The sequence below is a fragment of the Halichoerus grypus genome, chromosome 5 (genome assembly GCF_964656455.1).
Source record: "Halichoerus grypus chromosome 5, mHalGry1.hap1.1, whole genome shotgun sequence".
Lineage (NCBI taxonomy): Eukaryota > Metazoa > Chordata > Mammalia > Carnivora > Phocidae > Halichoerus > Halichoerus grypus.
In genome coordinates, this window is record NC_135716.1 from 51,746,367 (window position 1) to 51,768,706 (window position 22,340).

General features: G+C 40.0%; 1 protein-coding gene and 1 long non-coding RNA gene across 4 annotated transcripts in view; one reads left to right on the forward strand and one right to left on the reverse strand.

The window, feature by feature from the left end:
• The window catches only part of IMPA1 (inositol monophosphatase 1), a 47,279-nt gene extending 34,552 nt beyond the window's left edge, over window positions 1-12,727 (forward strand). The window contains exon 9 of the mRNA XM_078072280.1: window positions 12,309-12,727. Coding sequence (XP_077928406.1) covers window positions 12,309-12,319 — 11 coding nt within the window. The 3' untranslated portion in view covers window positions 12,320-12,727. The remainder of the gene's footprint in view (window positions 1-12,308) is intronic.
• The window catches only part of LOC118541225 (uncharacterized), an 81,606-nt gene that overhangs the window by 29,573 nt on the left and 29,693 nt on the right, over window positions 1-22,340 (reverse strand). For all 3 annotated transcript variants that reach the window (XR_013447817.1, XR_013447818.1, XR_013447816.1), the window contains one exon: window positions 20,884-20,913. This is a non-coding gene — a long non-coding RNA (uncharacterized LOC118541225). The remainder of the gene's footprint in view (window positions 1-20,883; window positions 20,914-22,340) is intronic.

Consider the following 22,340-nt stretch of genomic DNA (forward strand, 5'->3'; position numbering starts at 1 on the left):
TAAAAGAGCAAATAGATATAAAGGAACTAGACCTAAAATCCTATCATACGGCAAGGGAGCTGCTGGAACTCTCCAGGTCGGAGTGGCTGGTGAGCACCACGGTTTACATTCCCCTTCCACCTTGATAGTGTGGATGGGAGCAATGTTCAGGTGCCATAGCTGGCCTTACCCCCCCTCAGTGAGCCCCCAGTCCCTAGCCCATACCAGCCCTAGCTGTCTCACCAAGGTAGCCCCAGCTTGACAAACACTGGGACACTCCTAGTAAGTGCTCACTATGTATATCTCCAGTGGTTGCACCAAGGTGTAACAGGTGTAAGCCACCCCAGAACTTCCCAGGCCCATACCACTTTGGCTCCAGGTGGCCTCCTGGCTCACACCTGCTTCAGCCACCCCACTAAGGTGCCTCCTATGCACCTTGTCTTGGGACACCCTGCTTGACACCGGCCTTGGCTCCAGTCACTCTACTAGGGCACCCCCTGTGCTGAGCACACTCTGGTTTATACCCACTTCAGCTTCAGCTGTACTCCCAGGGTTCTTCCTTATAGAAGGAAGAACACACCTGCCAGCGTGCCGGGTGTGTGGAAAACCCTGTGACAACCTGGGTTGCACCCATTTCAGCTTCAGCTATCTTGTTAAGATGCCTTCTACACAGAGAACCCAGAGACTGCCCCAGCCCATGCCCACTTCAGCTGCAGCTGACCAGGGCACTTTCTGTGCAGAGAGCCCCAGGATCACCCCAGCCCATGCCCACTTCAGCTCTGGCCATCCCACCAGGGCAGCCCCAGCAGAGTGTCCAGGGACCCCCAAGCCAGTCACAGCTCCAGGCAGCCAGCCAAAGTTACCAGGCACACAATCTGCACAGGGGATGACCATACACAAGACCATTCCTTCAAGATTAGGAGAAGCAGCTGTTCTACCTAATTCATAGAAACAAAGTCAAGCAAAATGGGGAGACAGAAGAATATGTTCCAAATGAAAGAACAAGATAAAACCCAGAAAATTAAATGAAACAGGAATAATCAATATGCCTGCTAAAGAGTTTAAAATAATGATTGTAAAGATGCTCATCAGACTGGAGAAGAGTGTAAGAACAAAATGAGAGCTTTGACAAGGAGATAAAAAATATAAAAAAAGAACCAGGGTTGAAGAGTACAATAACTGAAATGAAAAATACACTAGAGGGAATCAACAGTATTAGTGGATGCAGAAGAATGGATCAGCCATTTGGAAGACAGAGTAATGGAAAGCACCCAAGCTGAAGAGCAAAAAGAAAGTTTTTAAAAATGATAGGGGAGGGGCGCCTGGGTGGCTCAGTCGTTGGGCGTCTGCCTTCGGCTCGGGTCATGATTCCAGGGTCCTGGGATTGAGCCCCGCATCAGGTTCCCTGCTCTGCAGGAGGCCTGCTTCTCCCTCTCCCACTCCCCCTGCTTGTGTTCCCTCTCTTGCTGTCTCTCTCTCTCTGTCAAATAAATAAATAAAAATCTTAAAAAAAAAAAAAAAAATGATAGGGGAGGTTTTGGGCAACATCAAGTGAACAAACATTTACATTATGGGCGTCCCAGAAGGAGGAGAGGCAGAGAGAGAGAAAGGCGCAGAAAACTTATTTGAAAGAAAGAGACAAAGGAAGGGCATTACATAATGATAAAGCAGTCAATCGTACAAGAGAATATAGCAGTTTTAAGTATCCACTCAATATTGGAGCACCTAAATACACAAAGTAGTTATTAACAAAGGGAGAATTAGACATTAATATAATAATAGTATGGGACTCTAACACCCCACTTACATCAGTGGATACATAAAACAGGCAGAAAATCAAAGGAAACAGTGTCTGAATGACACTGATGGAATTAACAGATGCAGAACATTCTATCAAAAACAACAAGTTCTTCTCAAGTGCACATAGAACATTCCCCAGAATAGATCACATGTTAGGCCACGAAACAAATCTCAATAAATTCAAGAATATAGAAATCATATTATGAAATCATATTATGCATCTTTTCTGACCACAATGGTATGCAACTAGAAATCAAGAAAAAAAACTAGAAAACACACACACACAGAGGCTAAACAACATACTACCAAACAGGAAATGGGTCAAAGAAATCTTACAGGAAATAAAATACATGGAGACAAATGAAAATAAAAATAGTCCAAAATCTTTGGGATGCAGAGAAACAGTTGTAAGAGGGAAACTTATTGTGATACAGGCCTACCTCACGAAACAAAAATCTCAATCTAATCTTACACCTAAAGGAACTAGAAAAAGAACAAAGAAAACCCAAGGTTAACAGAAGAAAGGAAATAAGTATCAGAGCAGAAATAAATGAAATAGAGACTTAAAAAAAAAAAAATCCAAAACAACAGAAGAGATCAATAAAACCAAGAGTTGGTTCTTTGAAAAGATAAACAAAACTGATAAACCTTTGGCCAGACTCGTTAAGAAATAAAGGGATAGAAAAAAAAAAAAAAAAGAAATAAAGGGATAGGACAAGTAAAATCAGAAATGAAAGAGAAGTAACAACCAACATCACAGAAATACAAAGGATTATGAGACTGATATATAATTATGTGCCAACAAATTGGACAACGCAGAAGAAATGGACAAATTCCTAGAAATATGCAATCTTCCAAAACAGGGAAGAAACAGAAAACCTGAACAGGCCAATTACTAGTAATGAAATTGAACCAGTAATCAAAAAACTCCCAAAAAACAAAAGTCCAGGACCAGAATGGAGGGAAGATCGCAGAGTAGGAGGATCCTAAGCTCACCCAGTCCCACATTTACAACTAGATATCGCTGACATCTGAGTCAATAAACTAGAAAGTAATCTGAAGACTGGAAGAACAAACTCCACAACTAAATGTAGAGAAGAGGCCACACTGGAAAGTTTAGGAAGGGAAGAAATGGTAGTTGGGAGCTGCCTGCAAGAGGGAAGAAGCTGTGGGCATGGAGAGGGGAAAGCACCAGGGAGCCCATGTAGGGAAAATCAATCCCCATGACATCTGGCCTTGAAAACCAGAGAAGCTGAATTCTGTGAGTCTGTATAACCAGCCGGACATAGAGCCTGGAGCTTTAAAAGTCAGCTGACTCAGCACTGGGAGAGCTAGGAGGGCAAGTGATAGCTGGGTTACTGCTCTTAAAGAGACAACAGCCCACAGAGAGGCAACATAGAATCAACATTTTGGAGCAAATGGGAGGAAGACCTGTTTATAAGGATTTCAGAACATGTTGGGGGACTTCTGTAGAACAAAGGAGCTGGCAGGTGCCATTTTCCTTCCCCCTCCCCCCACATAAACACAGAGCCAACTGTGAGAGGTGACAATGCACAAATACTTTCTACCTAACCTGCTGGTAGTGCACCCCACCCATGAGTTCTCTTGAGGACTCCTCCACTTCAAGCCTGCTGGCCTCGGCCTTGGGCTCAGTGCAAAGTTTTTTAACACCAAGTGCACCCCACCCAGCCACTCCCTTCATGCTCCACACCCCTGGAGGCCACTGGAATCTGGGGCATCTGGCCTAGGACTAGTGGCTCAGCACAAATTTTGCTAACACAGCCAGCCCATCCCTGAGCCCTTCTGTGGTTCACTCCACCAGCCTGCTTAGGTCTCATTAACATCACAGAGTATAAGCACAGCCCACAATAGGCAGAGAGTTAGTGCAGAGGTCTGGACTGAATGGAAGGGACTCAGACTCAATAGTAAAATGCAGGCAACACACATAGGAGACTCCCTTAAAGCACCAGGTTCTGGTGAACAGGGGACACTGCACTGAAGGGCCCTACAGAACCTCTTCTTCATAAAGCCACTACTCTTAAGAGCAGAAGACAGAGCTAACTTTCCTAACACAAAGGAACACAGAGGGGGATACAAAATGAGACAGAGAAATATGTCCCAAATGAAAGAACATGACAAAATTACAGCAGGAGATCTGAGCAAAACAGAAATAAGTAGTATGCCTGATACAGAATTTAAAGTGATGATCATAAAGATATTCACTGGACCTCAGAAAAGGGTGGAGGACATCAGTGAGACCCTTGACAAAGGGATTAAAAAGATATGAGAGATGGGGGCGCCTGGGTGGCTCAGTCACTGAGCATCTGCCTCTGGCTTGGGTCATGATGCCAGGGTCCTGAGATTGAGCCCTGCATCAGGCTCCCTGCTCAGCGGGGAGCCTGCTTCTCCCTCTCCCACTCCCCCTGCTTGTGTTCCCTCTCTCTGTCAAATAAATAAATAAAATCTTTAAAAAAAAAAGAGAGAGATGAAGAACTCAATAAATGAAACTAAAAATACAATAGATGCACTAAACAGTAGGCTACAGAGGCAGAGCGACCTGGAGGATAGAGTAATGGAAAACAAGCTGAACAGATGAGAGACAAACAAATACTGCATAATGGGAATAGAGAACCCAGTGACTCTATTAAGTGTAATAACATTCACATTATAGGGATCCCCAAAGAAGAGTGAGAAAGGGGGGCAGAAAATGTATTTGAAGAAATAATAGCTGAAAACTTACCAAATCTGGGGAGGGAAACAGAGATCCAGATTCAGAAGATAAAGAGATTTCCCAACAAATTAAACCCCCAGAGGTCCTCACCAAGACACATAGTAACTAAAATGGCAAAAAAGGGACACCTGGGTGGCTCAGTCAGTTAAGCAGCTGCCTTCGGCTCAGGTCATGATCCCAGGGTCCTGGGATCGAGTCCCACATTGGGCTCCTTGCTTGGCAGGGAGCCTGCTTCTCCCTCTACCTGCCTCTCCCCCTGCTTGTGTTCTGTCTCTCTCTCTGACAAATAAAAAAAAAAATCTTTAAAATGGCAAAAAATAGTGAATTTTAAAGATTGCAAGAGAAGACAGTTACATGCAAAGGAAACCCCATAAGGTTATCAGCTGATTTTTCAGCAGAAACTGCATGTCAGAAGAAAGTGGCACAATATATTTAAAGAGCTGAAACGGAAAAAATCTGCAGCCAAGGATACTCTATTCAGCAAGCTATCACTCAGAATAGGAGAGTTAAAGAGTTTCTCAAAAAAACAAAAACTAAAGGAATTTATGACCACTAAACAAGTCCTATAATAAATATTAAAGGGGGCTCTTTGAGTGGAAAGACAGTAGGAGAGAGTATAAAAAATAAACACAAAAACAGTAAAAATAAGTATTTCTGTAAAAATAAGTCAAGGGATTCATAAAAATAAAATGATGTAAAAAGGATACCAAATATCTGAAATATGGAGGAGAGGAATAAAGAATGAGTTCAAAATTAAATGACCATCAGCTTAATATAAACTGCTATACACAGATGATGTTATATATAAACCCATTGGTGACTACAAATCTGGAAAGAATAATAGATATGCAAAAAATAAAGAGTAAGGAATCCAAGTACATGACTAGAGAAAATCAACAAACTACAAAAGAGAGAAAGAGAAGAAAGGATCAGAAAAATACAAATGGAGCGCCTGGGTGGCTCAGTCAGTTAAGCATCCAACTCTTGATCTCAACTCAGGTCTTGATCTCAGGTTCTTGAGTTCAAGCCCCATACTGGGCATAGAGCCTACTTAAAAAAAAAAAAAAAAGGTAAAAACTACAAAACCACCACAAAACAAGTAAAAAAAATGGCTAATACATATCTACCAATAATTACTTTGAATGTCAATGGACTAAATTCTCCAATCAAAAGACAGTATGACAGAGTGGATAAACAAAAACAAAAACAAAAAAAAACAAGAGCCATCCATATGCTGTCTACAAGAGACTAATTTCAGACCTAAAGATACCTGCAGATTGAAAGTGAGGGGATGGACAAACATTTATCATACAAATGAATGTCAAAAGAGAACAGGAGTGGAAATACTCATATTAGACAAGATAGACTTTAAAACAAAGTCTGTAAAAGGAGACAAAGAAGGACATTATAAAATAATAAAGGGGACAGTCTAACAAGAAGATATAACAACTGTAAATATTTATGAACCCAAAATAGGCGCACCCAAATACATAAAACAGTTAGTAACAAACATAAAGGAACTAACCAATAGTAATACAATAATAGTAGGGGACTTTAACCCCCCACTTACATCGATGGACAGATCATCCAAACAGAAAATCAACAAGGAAACAGTGGCTTTGAATGACACACTGGATCAGATGGATTTAACAGATACATTCAGAACATTCCATCCTAAAACAGCAGAATACACATTCTTTTCAAGTGTACACAGAACATTCTCCAGAATATATCACATATTAGGCCACAAAACAAGCTTCAACAAATTCAAGAAGACTGAAGTCATACCATGCATCTTTTCCAACCACAATGCTATGAAACTAGGAACCAACCACAAGAAAAAAATCTGGAAAGAGCACAAATATATGGAGGTTAAATAACATGCTACCAAACAATGAGTGGATCAACCAAGAAATCACAGAAGAAATCAAAAAGTACATGGAAACAAATGAAAATGAAAACACAATGGGATGCCGCAAAAGCTGTTCTAAGAAGGAATTTTATAGTAATACAGGCCTACCTCAAGAAGCAAGAAAAATCTCAAACAACCTAAGCTTACACCTAAAGGAGCCAGGAAAAGAAAAACAAGCAAAACCCAAAACCAACAGAAGGAATGAAATAATAAAGATTAGAACAGAAATAAATGATATAGAAACTTAAAAAAAAACAAAAAACAAAAAAAACCAAGCGAGTAGATAAATGAAACCAGGAGCTGGTTCTTTGAAAAACCAACAAAACTGATAAACCTTTAGCCAGACTCATCAGGGAAAAAGAAAAATAGAGACAGAGAAAGCACTCAAATAAAATCATAATTGAAAGAGGAGAAATAACAACCAACACCACAGAAATATAAACAATTGTAAGAGAATATTATGAAACACTATATGCCAACAAATTGGACAACCTAGAAGAAATGGATAAGTTCCTAGAAACATATAACCTACCAAAACTGAGGCAGGAAGAAATAGAAAATTTGAGCAGACTGATTACCAGCAAGGAGACTGAATCAGTAATCAAAAAAAAGTCCAGGACCAAACAGCTTCACAAGCAAATACTACCAAACATTTAAAGAAGAGTTAATACCTATTCTTCTCAAAATATTAAAAAAAAAAAAAAAAAAAAAAGGAACAAAAACTTCTGAATTCATTCTTGAGGCCAGTATCAGCCTGATACCAAAACCAGATACAGACACCACAAAAAAAAAGAGAACTACAGGCCAATATCTCTGATGAACATAGATGCAAAAATCCTTAACAACCTAGTAGCAAACTGAATCCAACAATACATTAAAAAAATCATTCACAATCAAGTGGGATTTATTCCCAGGATGCAAAGATGGTCAATATTCACAAATCAATGTATTACATAACATTAATAAGAGAAAGGATAAAAACCATATGATCATTTCAATAGATGCAGAAAATGCACTTGTCAGAGCACAACATCAAAATAAAAGCCCCCAACAAAGTAGGTTTAGGGGGAACATAGCTCAACATAATAAGGCCATATATGATAAACCCACAGTGAACATAATGCTCAATGGGGAAAAGCTGAGACATTTTCCCTTAGGATCAGGAACAAGACAAAGAGGTCTACTCTCACCACCTTTTTTTTTTTTTTTTTTTTTTTAAGATTTATTTATTTTAGAGGGAGAGAGCACACACAATTGGGGGTGTGGAAGGAGAGGGAGAGAATCTCGAGCAGACTCCCTGCTGAGTGCAGAGCAAGATGCAGGGCTTGATCTCTCGACCCTGAGATCATGACCTGACCTGAAACCAAGAGTCGGATGCTCAACCAACTGAGCCACCCAGGCACCCCACTCACCACTTTCATTCAACATAGTACTAGAAGTCCTAGCCACAGCAGTCAGACAACAAAAGAAATAAAAGTGATCCCAATTGCTAAGGAAGCAGTAAGGCTTTCACAATTTGCAGATGACATGATACTATATATAGAAAACCCTAAATACGCCACTAAAAATAAAATACTAGAACTGATAAATGAATTCAGTAAAGTCTCAGGATACAATCAATGTGCAGAAATCTGTTGCATTTCTGTACACTAATAATAAAGCAGCAGAAAGAGAAATTAAGAAAACAATACCTTTATAATTACACCAAAAATAAGATACCTAGGAATAAACTTAACCAAAGAGGTAAAAGACCTGTACTCTGAAAACTATAAAACATTGATGAAAGAAATTGAAGATGACACAAACAAATGGAAAGACATTCCATTCTTATGGATTGGAAGCATATTGTTAAAATGTCTATACTACCCAAAGCAATCTACAGATTTAATGCAATCCCTATCAAAATACCAACATCATATTTCACAGACTAGAACGAACAAGCCTAAAAATTTTATGGAACCATAAAAGACCTGGATAAGCCAAAATAATTTTGAAGAAGAAAAGCAAAGCTGGAGGTATCACAATTCCAAACTTCAAGTTATATTACAAAGCTGTAGTAATCAAAACAGTGTGGTACTGGCAAAAAATAGACACATAGATCAATGGAACAGAATAGAAAACCCAGAAATAAACCCACAATTATATGGTCAATTACTCTTTGATGAAGCAGGAAAGAATATCCAATGGGAAAAAGACAAATGGTACTGGCAAAACTGGTCAACTACATGCAAAAAGAATGAAACTGGACCACTTTCTTAAACCATACACAAAAACAAACTCAAAATGGATTAAAGACCTAAATGGGAGACCTGAAACCATAAAAATCCTGGAAAAGAACACAGGCAGCAATGTCTCTGACACTGATAGTAGCAACATTTTTCTAGGTAGGTCTCCTAAAGCAAGGGACATAAAAGCAAAAATGAACTATTGGGACTACATCAAAATAAAAAGCTTCTGCACAGCAATGGGAACAATCAACAAAAATAAAAGACAACCTACTGAATGGGAGAAGATATTTGCAAATGACATATCCAATAAAGGGTTAGTATCCAAAATATATAAAGAACTAATACAACTCCACACCCAAAAAACAAATAAGCCAATTAAAAAATGGGTAGAAGACATGAACAGACATTTTTCCAAAGAAGACATCCAGATGGCCAACAGACACATGAAAAGATGCTCAACATCACTCATCATCAGGGAAATGCAAATCAAAACTATAATGAGACATCACCTCACACCTGTCAGAATGGCTAAAATAAAAAAAATAAGAAACAAGTGTTGGCAAGGATGTGGAGAAAAAGGAACCCTTGGACACTGTTGGTGAGAATGCAAAGTGGTGCAGCCACTGTGGAAAACAGTATGGGGAGGGGGGGGATTTCTCAAAAAGTTAAAAATAGATTAAATAGAGAAAATAGATAAAAGTAGTGATTACCATATGATCCAGTAATCACACTACTTGATATCTACCTGAAATACACAAAAACACTAATTCAAAGGGATACACACACCCTGATGTTTATAGCAGAATTATTTACAATAGCCAAGTTACGGAAACAGCCCAAATGTTCACTGATAGATAAATGGATAAAGAAGATGTAGTATATATATACAATGGAATATTATTCAGCCATTAAAAAATGAAATGTTGCCATTTGCAACAGCATGGATGGAGCTAGAGAGTATAATGCCTCTCTAGGCATATATAGTGAAATAGGTCAGTCAGAGAAAGACAAATATATGATTTCACACAAATGTAGAATTTAAGAAACAAAACAAATAAAGGGAAAAAAGGGGGTGGGGTGGAGAGAGAAATGAAGAAACAGACTCTTAACTATAGAGAACATACTGATGGTTACCAGAGGGGAGTTAGGTGGGGAGATGAGTGAAATAGGTGATGGAGATTAAGGAGGGCACTTGTGATGAGCACTGGGTGTTGTGTGCAATTGTTGAATCACTATATTGTACACCTGAAACTAATATAACCCTGCATGTTACCTATACTGGAATTAAAAACAACCACCAAAAGAATTACAATAAAAAAAATACAGGACCAGATGGATTCACAGGTGAAGTGTACCAAACATTTAAAGAAGAGTTAATACCAGTTAATACCTATTCTTCTCAGTCTAGTCCAAAAAAAATAGAAGAGGAAGGAGAGCTTCCAAATTCATTTTATGAAGCCAGCATTACCCTGAGACCAGAATCAGACAAAGACTACAAAAAAAGAAAACTATAGGCCAATATGTCTGATGAACATAGATGCAAAAATCCTCAACAAATATTAGAAAACTGCATTCAACAGTACATTGAAACAAACATTCACCATGATCAAGTGGGATTTATTCTTAGGTTGCAAGGATGGTTTAATATTTGCAAATCAATCACCATGACATACCACATCAACAAAATGAAGGATAAAAATTACATGATCGGGGCGGAGCAAGATGGCGGAAGAGAAGGAGACCTGGATTTCGTCTGGTCTCAGGAATTCAGCTGGATAGGGATCAAACCATTCTGAACACCTATGAACTCAACAGGAGATCGAAGAAAAGAATAGCAACAACTCTCTGAACAGAAAAGTGACCACTTTCTGGAAGGTAGGATGTGCGGAGAAGTGAATCCGAGGTGATATTCGGGACGATAGATGGCGGGGGAGGGGGCCTCCGTCCGCCGCATCTGCCAAGTGATAGAGCAGTGGAGCACAAAATCGGAACTTTTAGAAGTCAGCTCTGCTGAGGGATGTCGCTCCAGTGGCTAAGTGGGGGGTGGAACCCTCGCTGGGACAGTGTGGTCTCAGGACCCTCGAGGTCACAGAAAGACCGGGGGTGCCTGAGTGTGGCAGAGCTCCCAGGTATGGGAGCAGGGAAGCCAGCTGCAGAGAGGGAGCCGAGGCGCGGGCTCTCAGCTTGGGGTTGCCATAAACCGTGATCCGCGGCACAGTCGGGCCACTGCTCCTCCAGCAGGGACCCAACAAGCGGCAGATCCGGGGAGACCCCCCTTCCTCCCCTGGGAGGAGTGGCGCGGGAGCACACCACAGGGATCTCCTGGGTTTGGAGACTCCACATGGGGTCGGGTGCCAGAGATAGAAATGCTCGGTCACAGGCCAGGTGAGCACGGAGTGCGGCCGGAGACCGGGGAGACGGGAGTGATTGACTGCTTTTCTCTGGGGGCGCACTGAGGAGTGGGGCCCTGAGTTCTCAGCTCCTCTGGGGCGGAGATTGGGAGGCCGCCATTTTCACTCTCGTCCTCCAAAGCTGTACCGAAAGCTTGCAGGGAACAAAAGCTCCCAGAAGCAAACCTCAGCAGATTACTTAGCCCGGCCCGGCAAGGGCGGGGCAGTTCCACCTCTGGCAAAGACATTTGCGAAACATGGCAACAGGCCCCTCCCCCAGAAGATCAGCAAGAACAACCAGCCAAGACCAAGTTTACCGATCAATGAGAACGGCAGAACTCCAGAGCTAGAGGAATACAGGATAGAATCTATGGCTTTATTTTTTTTTTTTTAAGGATTTTATTTATTTATTTGACAGAGAGAGACACAGCGAGAGAGAGAGGGAACACAAGCAGGGGGAGTGGGAGAGGGAGAAGCAGGCTTCCCGCCGAGCAGGGTGCCCAATGCAGGGCTCGATCCCAGGACCCTGGGATCATGACCTGAGCTGAAGGCAGACGCTTAATGACTGAGCCACCCGGGCGCCCCGAATCCATGGCTTTTTTACCATGATTCTTTAGTCTTTCAAAGTTAATTTTTTTTCAACTGTCCTTTTTTTTTTTTTTTTTAATTTTTCTTTTTCCCTTTTTCAACCAACATCTTATCAATCCCTTTTTTAAAAAACATTTTTATTTTTCATTTTTAGAGTCATATTCTATCCCTTCATAGTAGTTAGCCTTATTTTTGGCATATATATATAAGTTGTTCTCTCTTATAATTTTGAGATACAGTTTCTTCTAACAGATCAAAATATACCGTAAATCTCTAGTGTATGGCTTTGTTCTAGTCTACTGCCTGATCACATTCTCTCCTCCCCTTTTTTTTTTTCATTTTTTTTTAAATCCTCTTCTTTCTTTTTTCAAACTTCTTATCTTATCAATTCCTTTTTTAAATTTTTTTATACTTTTCATCTTTACAGTCTTATTCCATCCCTTCATCATACCAACCCTTATTTTTGTACATATATAAGTTTTTCTTTCTTTAAAATTTTGGGAGGCACTTTCTTCTAACAGACCAAAATACACCCAAAATCTAGTGTGTGGCACTGATCTATGCACCAGCTTAATCATATTTAATCATATTCTGTTTTTTTTGTTTTGTTCTGTTTTTGTTTGTTTTTAATCTTTTTATTTTTCTTTCCTTTTTTTTCCTTTCTTTTCCCCCTGTTTCAGGTCTTTTCTGATTTGTTTAGAGTATATTGTCTGGGCACGTTGTTACCCTGTTAGCATTTTGTTCTCTCATTCATCTATTCTCCTCTGGACAAAATGACAAGACGGAAAAAATCACCTCAAAAAAAAGAACAAGAGGTAGTACCGACTGACAGGGACCTACTCAATACGGACATTAGTACGATGTCAGACCTAGAGTTCAGAATCATGATTTTAAAGATACTAGCTGGGCTTGAAAAAAGTATGGAAGTTATTAGAGAAACCCTTTCTGGAGAAATAAAAACTAAAATCTAACCGAATCAAAATCAAAAAGGCTATTAATGAGGTGCAGTCAAAAATGGGGGCACTAACTGCTAGGATAAATGAGGCAGAAGAGAGAATTAGTGATATAGAAGACCAAATGATGGAAAATAAAAAAGCTGAGAAAAAGAGAGATAAACAACTACTGGATAACGAGGGCAGAATTTGAGAGATAAGCGATACCATAAGACGAAACAACATTAGAATAATTGGGATCCCAGAAGAAGAAGAAAGAGAGAGAGGGGCAGAAGGTATATTGCAGCAAATTATAGCAGAGAACTTCCCTAATTTGGGGAAGGAAACAGGCATCAAAATCCAGGAGGCACAGAGAACCCCCCTCAAAATCAATAAAAATAGGTCAACACCCCGACATCTAATAGTAAAACTTATGAGTCTCAGAGACAATGAGAAAATCCTGAAAGCAGCTCGGGGCAAGAGATATGTAACCTACAATGGTAGAAACATTAGATTGGCAACAGACCTATCCACAGAGACCTGGCAGGCCAGAAAGGACTGGCATGATATATTCAGGGTGCTAAATGAGAAAAATATGCAATCAAGAATACTATATCCAGCTAGGCTGTCATTGAAAATAGAAGGAGAAATAAAAAGCTTCCAGGACAAACAAAAATTAAAGGAATTTGCAAACACAAAACCAGCCCTACAAGAAATATTGAAAGCGGTCCTCTAAGCAAAGAGAGAGCCTAAAAGCAACATAAACCAGAAAGGGACAGAGACAATATACAGTAACAGTCACCTTACAGGCAATACAATGGCACTAAATTCATATCTTTCAATAGTTACCCTGAATGTAAATGGGCTAAATGCCCCAATCAAAAGACACAGTCTATCAGATTGGATAAAAAAACAAGACCCATCGATATGCTGTCTGCAAGAGACTCATTTTAGACCCAAAGACAGCCCCAGATTGGAAGTGAGGGGGTGGAAAACCATTTACCATGCTAATGGACACCAAAAGAAAGCTGGGGTGGCAATCCTTGTATCAGACAAATTAGATTTTAAACCAAAGACTGTAATAAGAGATGAGGAAGGACACTATATCCTACTTAAAGGGTCTATCCAACAAGATCTAACAATTGTAAATATCTATGCCCCTAACATGGGAGCAGCCAATTATATAAGGCAATTAATAACAAAAGCAAAGAAACACATTGACAACAATACAATAATAGTGGGGGACTTTAACACCCCCCTCACTGAAATGGACAGATCATCTAAGCAAAAGATCAACAAGGAAATAAAGACTTTAAATGACACATTGGACCAAATGGACTTCACAGACATATTCAGAATATTCCATCCCAAAGCACCAGAATACACATTCTTCTCTAGTGCCCATGGAACATTCTCCAGAATAGATCACATCCTAGGTCACAGATCAGGTCTCAACCGGTGCCAAAAGATTGAGATTATTCCCTGCATATATTCAGAGCACAATGCTTTGAAACTAGAACTCAGTCATAAGAGGAAAGTCGGAAAGAACTCAAATACATGGAGGCTAAAGAGCATCCTACTAAAGAATGAATGGGTCAACCAGGAAATTAAAGAAGAATTTAAAAAATTCATGGAAACCAATGAAAATGAAAACGCAACTGTTCAAAATCTTTGGGATGCAGCAAAGGCGGTCCTAAGAGGAAAGTATAGAGCAGTACAAGCCTTTCTCAAGAAACAAGAAAGGTCTCAGGGGCGCCTGGGTGGCTCAGTCAGTTAAACGGCTGCCTTTGGCTCAGGTCATGATCTCAGGGTCCTGGGATCGAGCCCCATGTTGGGCTCCCTGCTCAATGGAGAGTCTGCTTCTCCCTCTCCCTCTGCCTGCCTCTCTGCCTACTTGTGCTCTCTCTATATATCTCTGTCAAATAAATAAATAAAATCTTTTAAAAAAAAAAAAGAAACAAGAAAGGTCTCAAATACACAACTTAACCCTACACCTAAAGGAGCTGGAGAAAGAACAGCAAATAAAGCCTAAATCCAGCAGGAGAAGAGAAATAATAAAGATCAGAGCAGAAATCAATGAAATAGAAACAAAAAGAACAGCAGAACAGATCAACAAAACTAGGGGCTGGTTCTTTGAAAGAATTAACAAGATTGATAAACCCCTGGCCAGACTTATCAAAAAGAAAAGAGAAATGCCAAATCAACAAAATCATGAATGAAAGAGGAGAGATCACAACCAACACCAAAGAAATACAAACAATTATAAGAACATATTATGAGCGACTCTATGCCAGCAAATTAGATAACCTGGAAGAAATGGATGCATTCCTAGAGATGTATCAACTACCAAAACTGAACCAGGAAGAAATAGAAAACCTGAACAGACCTATAACCACTAAGGAAATTGAAGCAGTCATCAAAAATCTCCCAACAAACAAAAGCCCAGGGCCAGATGGCTTCCCAGGGGAATTCTACCAAACATTTCAAGAAGAACTAATACCTATTCTTCTGAAACTGTTCCAAAAAATAGAAATGGAGGGAAAACTTCCAAACTTGTTTTATGAAGCCACCATTACCTTGGTCCCCAAACCAGACAAAGACCCCATCAAAAAGGAGAATTACACACCAATATCCTTGATGAACACGAATGCAAAAATTCTCACCAAAATACTAGCCAATAGGATCCAACAGTACATTAAAAGGATTATTCACCACGACCAAGTGGGATTTATCCCTGGGCTGCAAGGTTGGTTCAACATCCGCAAATCAATCAACGTGATACAATACATTAACAAAAGAAAGAACAAGAATCATATGATCCTCTCAATAGATGCAGAAAAAGCATTTGACAAAGTACAGCATCCTGTCTTGATCAAAACTCTTCAGAGTATAGGGATAGAGGGGACATACCGCAATATCATAAAAGCCATCTATGAAAAACCTACAGCGAATATCATTCTCAATGGGGAAAAACTGAGAGCTTTCCCCCTAAGGTCAGGAACACGGCAGGGATGTCCACTATCACCACTGCTATTCAACATAGTACTAGAAGTCCTAGCCACAGCAATCAGACAACAAAAAGAAATCAAAGGCATCCGAATCGGCAAAGAAGAAGTCCAACTCTCACTCTTTGCAGATGATATGATACTTTATGTGGAAAACCCAAAAGACTCCACCCCAAAACTGCTAGAACTCATACAGGAATTCAGCAAAGTGGCAGGATATAAAATCAGTGCACAGAAATCAGTGGCATTCCTATACACCAACAACAAGACAGAAGAAAGAGAGATTAAGGAGTCAATCCCATTTACAATTCACCCAAAACTATAAGATACTTAGGAATAAATCTAACCAAAGAGGCAAAGGATCTGTACTCAGAAAACTACAGAATACTCATGGAAGAAATTGAGGAAGACACAAAGAAATGGAAAAACATTCCATGCTCATGGATTGGAAGAACAAATATTGTGAAGATGTCAATGCTACCTAGAGCAATCTACACATTCAATGCAATCCCCATCAAAATACCATCCACTTTTTTCACAGAAATGGAACAAATAATCCTAAAATTTGTATGGAACCAGAAAAGACCCCGCATAGCCAGAGGAATGTTGAAAAAGAAAAGCAAAGCTGGCGGCATCACAATTCCAGACTTCCAGCTTTGTTACAAAGCCGTAATCATCAAGACAGTATGGTAAACTAATCTTTGACAAAGCAGGAAAGAATGTCCAATGGAAAAAAGACAGTCTCTTCAACAAATGGTGTTGGGAAAATTGGACAGCCACATGCAGAAGAATGAAACTGGACCATTTCCTTACACCACACACAAAAATAGACTCCAAATGGTTGAAAGACCTCAATGTGAGACAGGAGTCCATCAAAATCCTAAAGGAGAACACAGGCAGCAACCTCTTCGACCTCAGCCGCAGCAACTTCTTCCTAGAAACATCGCCAAAGGCAAGGGAAGCAAGGGCAAAAATGAACTACTGGGACTTCATCAAGATAAAAAGCTTTTGCACAGCAAAAGAAACAGTCAACAAACCAAAAGACAACCGACAGAATGGGAGAAGATATTTGCAAATGACATATCAGATAAAGGGCTAATATCCAAAATCTATAAAGAACTTATCAAACTCAACACCCAAAGAACAAATAATCCAATCAAGAAATCGGCAGAAAACATGAACAGACATTTTCCCAAAGAAGACATCCAAATGGCCAACAGACACATGAAAAAGTGCTCGACATCGTTCGGCATCAGGGAAATCCAAATCAAAACCTCAATGAGATACCACCTCACACTAGTCAGAATGACTAAAATTAACAAGTCAGGAAACGACAGATGTTGGCGGGGATGCGGAGAAAGGGGAACCCTCCTACACTGTTGGTGGGAATGCAAGCTGGTGTAGCCACTCTGGAAAACAGTATGGAGGTGCCTCAAAAAGTTGAAAATAGAGCTACCCTATGACCCAGCAATTGCAGTACTGGGTATTTACCCCAAAGATACAAATGTAGGGATGAAGGCATATGTGCACCCCGATGTTTATAGCAACAATGTCCACAATAGCCAAACTGTGGAAAGAGCCAAGATGTCCATCGACAGATGAATGGATAAAGAAGCTGTGGTATATATATACAATGGAATATTATGCAGCCATCAAAAGGAACGAGATCTTGCCATTTGCAACAACATGGATGGAACTGGAGGATGTTATGCTGAGCGAAATAAGTCTATCAGAGAAAGACATGTATCATATGACCTCACTGATATGAGGAACTCTTAATCTCAGGAAACAAACTGAGGGTTGCTGGAGTGGGGGGTGGGTGGGAGGGATGGGGTGGCTGGGTGATAGACATTGGGGAGGGTATGTGCTATGGTGAGCGCTGTTAATTTTGCAAGACTGTTGAATCACAGATCTGTACCTCTGAAACAAATAATGCAATATATGTTAAGAAAAAAAAAAGAAGAAGATAGCAGGAGGGGAAGAATGAAGGGGGGAGAATCGTAGGGGGAGACAAACCATGAGAGACTATGGACTCTGAAAAACAAACTGAGGGTTCTAGAGGGCAGGGGAGTAGGAGGATGGGTTGGCTTGGTGGTGGGTATTAAAGAGGGCACATTCTGCATGGAGCACTGGGTGTTATGCACAAACAATGAATCATGGACCACTACATCAAAAACTAATGATGTAATATATGGTGATTAACATAACAATAAAAAAATTTTAAAAAATTACGTGATCATCCCAACAGATGCAGAAAAAATATATGACAAATTTCAATTTCCATTTTTGTTAAAAACTCTCAGTGAAGTGGGTTTATAGGGAATATACCTCAACTTAATAAAGACCATATATGAAAAACCCACAGCTAACATTATATTGAAAGGTAAAATACTGACTGATAGCTTTTTCTCTAAGAGCAGTAACAAGACAAGGATGTCCACTTCCACCACTTCTCTTCAACATACTACTGGAAGTCCTAGCTGTAGCAATCACACAAGATAAAGGAATAAAAGGCATCCAGATTAGTAAGGAAGAAGTAAAACTGTCACTACGTGCAGCTGCCCAGATACTAAACATAGAACACCCTAAAGACTGCACCAAAAAAACTATTAGAACTGATAAATACATTCAGTCAACTCACGGGATACAAAATTAACATATAGAAATTGGTTTCATTTTGATACACTGATAATGAACTAGCAGAAAGAGAAATTAAGAAAACAATTCCACTTACAATTGCACCAAAAAATGATTAGAACAAAACAAACCCAGCAACATCAAAAACAAACCAAATAAACCCTCAGTGATACCAAGAACTGATAAGGATGTGAAGCAATTGGCTGCATATAGCACTCCAGTGGTCCCACCCTTTTTGAAGTTGTCAGTGAGGTCCTAATTGACAGAAGCCAAATCTTTCCTGCCTTTAGCTTGACCTCTCTGCAGTTCTTTCCCTTTTCTTGTTCTGTGTATTTAAAAATCACACTTAAAATTCTCCTCCCTGTGCACTGCTTCTCAGCCCCTTTGCTACCTTCTCTTTCTGTGGTAATGACACTGCTCTCTAACATGTCTGCTCTTCTCTCAAGTCACTGAGGAAACGTGTGCATGCTCATGACTTCAACTCTCACACCTATTCCACTGATTCCCAAATCTGGATGCAAGGCCCACATTTCCCTTCTGAGTCCTCACCCCGGTTCTCCAGCTCCTTGTTGGACATTCCCTTCTGAATGTCTTCTATCAGCTCAACACGTCTCTAACCAAACTAATCAATTTCTGCTCAGAATGTTCTGCTACTTTCCTGTAATGTATGCATTTCCTCCCCACCCCCACCCCCTGCCACTCTCCAATTAGAACTGGTAATATTTGTTATTTATTTATTTATTTATTTTTAGAACCAGTTACATTTGATGTTTCCTTTACCCTAGTCCCTGACATCCGATTTATCATAACACAAGTTTTTTTTTATAATATGGTCCCACCTAATATTCCCATCAAATACCCAGCCAAATAAACTCTTGTTCTTCACTGGACTCCTCCGAGTCTTTTCAGATGATGTTCTTTCTGCCCCAAATCGTCCACAGTAATAATAGTAGATCTTTTAGTAAAAATAGTAATAATAGAACTTTTTTGATTGTAAAGATACTCTAAGTCACAGTGATTTCCCATTCCTTAGGAACTACCACCAACACCTAGGACTGTCACTACTGTCGCAACATATGTAGAGATGTGGTTCTGCCCCCTGGTTAATTTAGGAAAGGACATCGGACCCAAGCAGGACAAATGAAATGTGCTAGGGAATCGGGCATCTCGGACCCAGTGATAAAGACTGGGAATGACTGAGAATAATTTACTGCGCCATAAAGCACTTTAGGTCGGCACAAAAGAAGTCACGTGCTTCTCAGGGGATGGCTGAGCTGGGCATCAGCATTCAATCCCACAAGTCTTCCAGTTTAAGAATAGAAATATGCCATATGTAATATGTTCTAATTTCTAATATGCTCTATGTTAGGTGTTCATATCCCTTAGGTTGTTTATTCCCTTAAATAACTCATAAAATATTTTCCTTGATAAAATTGCTATTAATATTTAGCATTTATTGAACAGTTTACCAGGCATTATGCTAAACACTTGACATTTACATTTAAGCCTCACAATAACCCAAGGAGAGGGTATTGTCCTCCTTTTCCTGAGGCACATAGATGTCAATTAGCCTAATTTCCCTGCTCAAAGTCACACAACTAAGCAGTGAAACTCATGTAAAGACAGAGCTAGATTCCACAGTCTTAACCCATTACCTTGTGCTGCTTACCCTGGTTGTACGGCAGGATTGAACCTGAGAGGAGTTTTTTTTGTTTGTTTTTTGTTTTTAAGATTTTATTTATTTATTTGAGAGAGAGAGAGAGAGAGCACGCACGAGAGAGCACAGGTCGGGGGAGGGGCAGGGGGAGAGGGAGAAGCAGGCTTCCCGCTGAGCAGGGAGCCCAATGTGGGGCTCGATCCCAGGACCCTAAGATCATGACCTGAGCCGAAGGCAGATGCTGAACTTACTGAGCCACCCAGGTGCCCCTAGAATAACCTGGGAGTTTTAAAACTATGCCATTGCTGGGTCCCACTTGAGTGAATTTGATTTTCTAGGTCTGCAGTGTAGCTTAGCCATCTGTATTTTTGTAAAACTTTCCCAGGTGATTCTATTGGGCAGACAGATTTGAGAGCCATTAACTACACACTACTGCTTCCCAGAAGTAACTGCTGTCTTACAAGTAGCCAACTCTCCCATCCACCCATCCACTCCCTCCCTTCCACAAACCTCAGAGGGTCTCATGGTACAATTTAATGTCTTAACATTGCAATGTTTTGAGTCATCCCTTTGTCACCTGGTGAACCTGATTTGAAAATTATTGTACCAGCCTTTTTTATTTCCACAAAGGAACACTAGATGGCAGACTACACATAGGGAATCCCATTAAGCATTTTCATTTCAGAAACATTTTTTCCTTTAAATAACCTCACTAGCCAATATTCGAGTTTAACAATATAGTATTAAAACCAAGGTAATTTTTTCATAAATTGAATTACTCTGTATTATGGGTCAATTCGTATTACATTAAGCCGAGCCATGAATGCCCTGCATATAATATGGCCTGGATTTTAGTCCTCTTCCAGCTTTAGCTTTAGAAAGGGTTTTGTTCATCATAAACGTATATAAAATGAAATATCTGTCCTTTCGTATTATGCTTGAGAACACTTTTCCACCAATAGATTTCAATGTCCCTGCCAAATAATTGGCCCATTATAAAAACATTTACAAATATTCTGCTTACCTTTCTTAGGGATCTTGTCACATCTCCAACCTGCGAGGCAGAGGGTGCTTAGTTCTATATGCCCATTTTCCCTTCTCCTTAGAGAAGTTTTTCTTGTGTTTGCTTGGATAATGGAGCTACAGAGGTGGGGTATGTGAGACTCAATATAAGAGTACATTAACGCGATCATTTATTAGGATCTCACAACCAGCAAAGTACCTTCACATTCCTGAATTCAAAGGGGCCCAGCCACCTCCAAGTTAGCATACCCAGGGCAGCCAAGACAGGGTACACCTGTCTTGGACTTTTTCAAGGTGCAGTGGGGTTCTCCATTCTACTACCTTAGGTTTTCAAGTGTTAAACAATTAATATCCTTCTTCTGAATTTACACACGATGAAAGATAGGACTGGAGAGATTTAATTCAAGCAATCTTCCTAAATACAAATAAATGATCACCAGCGCAATGGCTCCCCAGTTTTCTTGGGTATGGTCTGGATTCCTTAATATGGATTATAAGGTTATTCAAGATCTAGCCCCCCCTTCTCATCCCCCAATCTTTTCACCCCCAACCCCACATATGCCATGTAGAGGTCAGACTAGATTTATTTCAGCTTCAGCAACATACCTTCTTCTGTCTCATGAATGTTCACAATGAGCTGGGAGGGTTTTTTTGGTTTTCTCTCCCACCTTCCATTTTGAACTTCATCCAACCCACACTTACCCCACCTTCACATATTTAATTTCTACCTACACATTAGGTCTTAGCTTACATGTAACTTTCTGCAGAAAGCCTTCCCTGACCACTGAATTATAGCTTTGTTTCCTGACTATTCTGCATTTTCCCCTTCAGACTATTTACCACACTATGCTATAATCACTTCTTTTCGTGTCTGCAAACACCATAGAGGCATTCTTAGTTATTCTTGTATTCTTATCATCTAGCTCGGTGCTTGGCAAATACTAAGTTCTCTATAGATATTTATTGAACAAGTGAGGGACGTCTCAACATCTAATAGCACCTTTCTTATGTCTCAGGTTTGAGAGCAGTAACTTTATGCACACCTGCAAATAAATTGTCTAAAACCAGCCCAAACTGTCCCTTTCCTAGAAAAACAAAAAAGCATCCCAACTAATTCATTTGAAAAACAGAAGATGTATGAAACACCCCAAAATCTTGAATCATTTCAGATTCAATATGACAAGATGCGAGACAGGAAAAATACAATAAAATTTAAGTCATTTTTGCTACAAAACTGAAATGAAGGAAACTCTACAAGATCAGGCAAAGTTCACGTGTATCAAGAACTTCACCACATTGAGAACTTTCAATGATTTGGGTTCACTAAAAACAGACTTAGGTCTTACAAAGAAGAATTTCCATACTAAGGATGAGCTCACTTCCTTCCACCCCCTACACGCCCCCCTCACCCCACGCTGCCATCTGCCTCCCCCCTCTACTACAGTTCAAGCCAGGAAA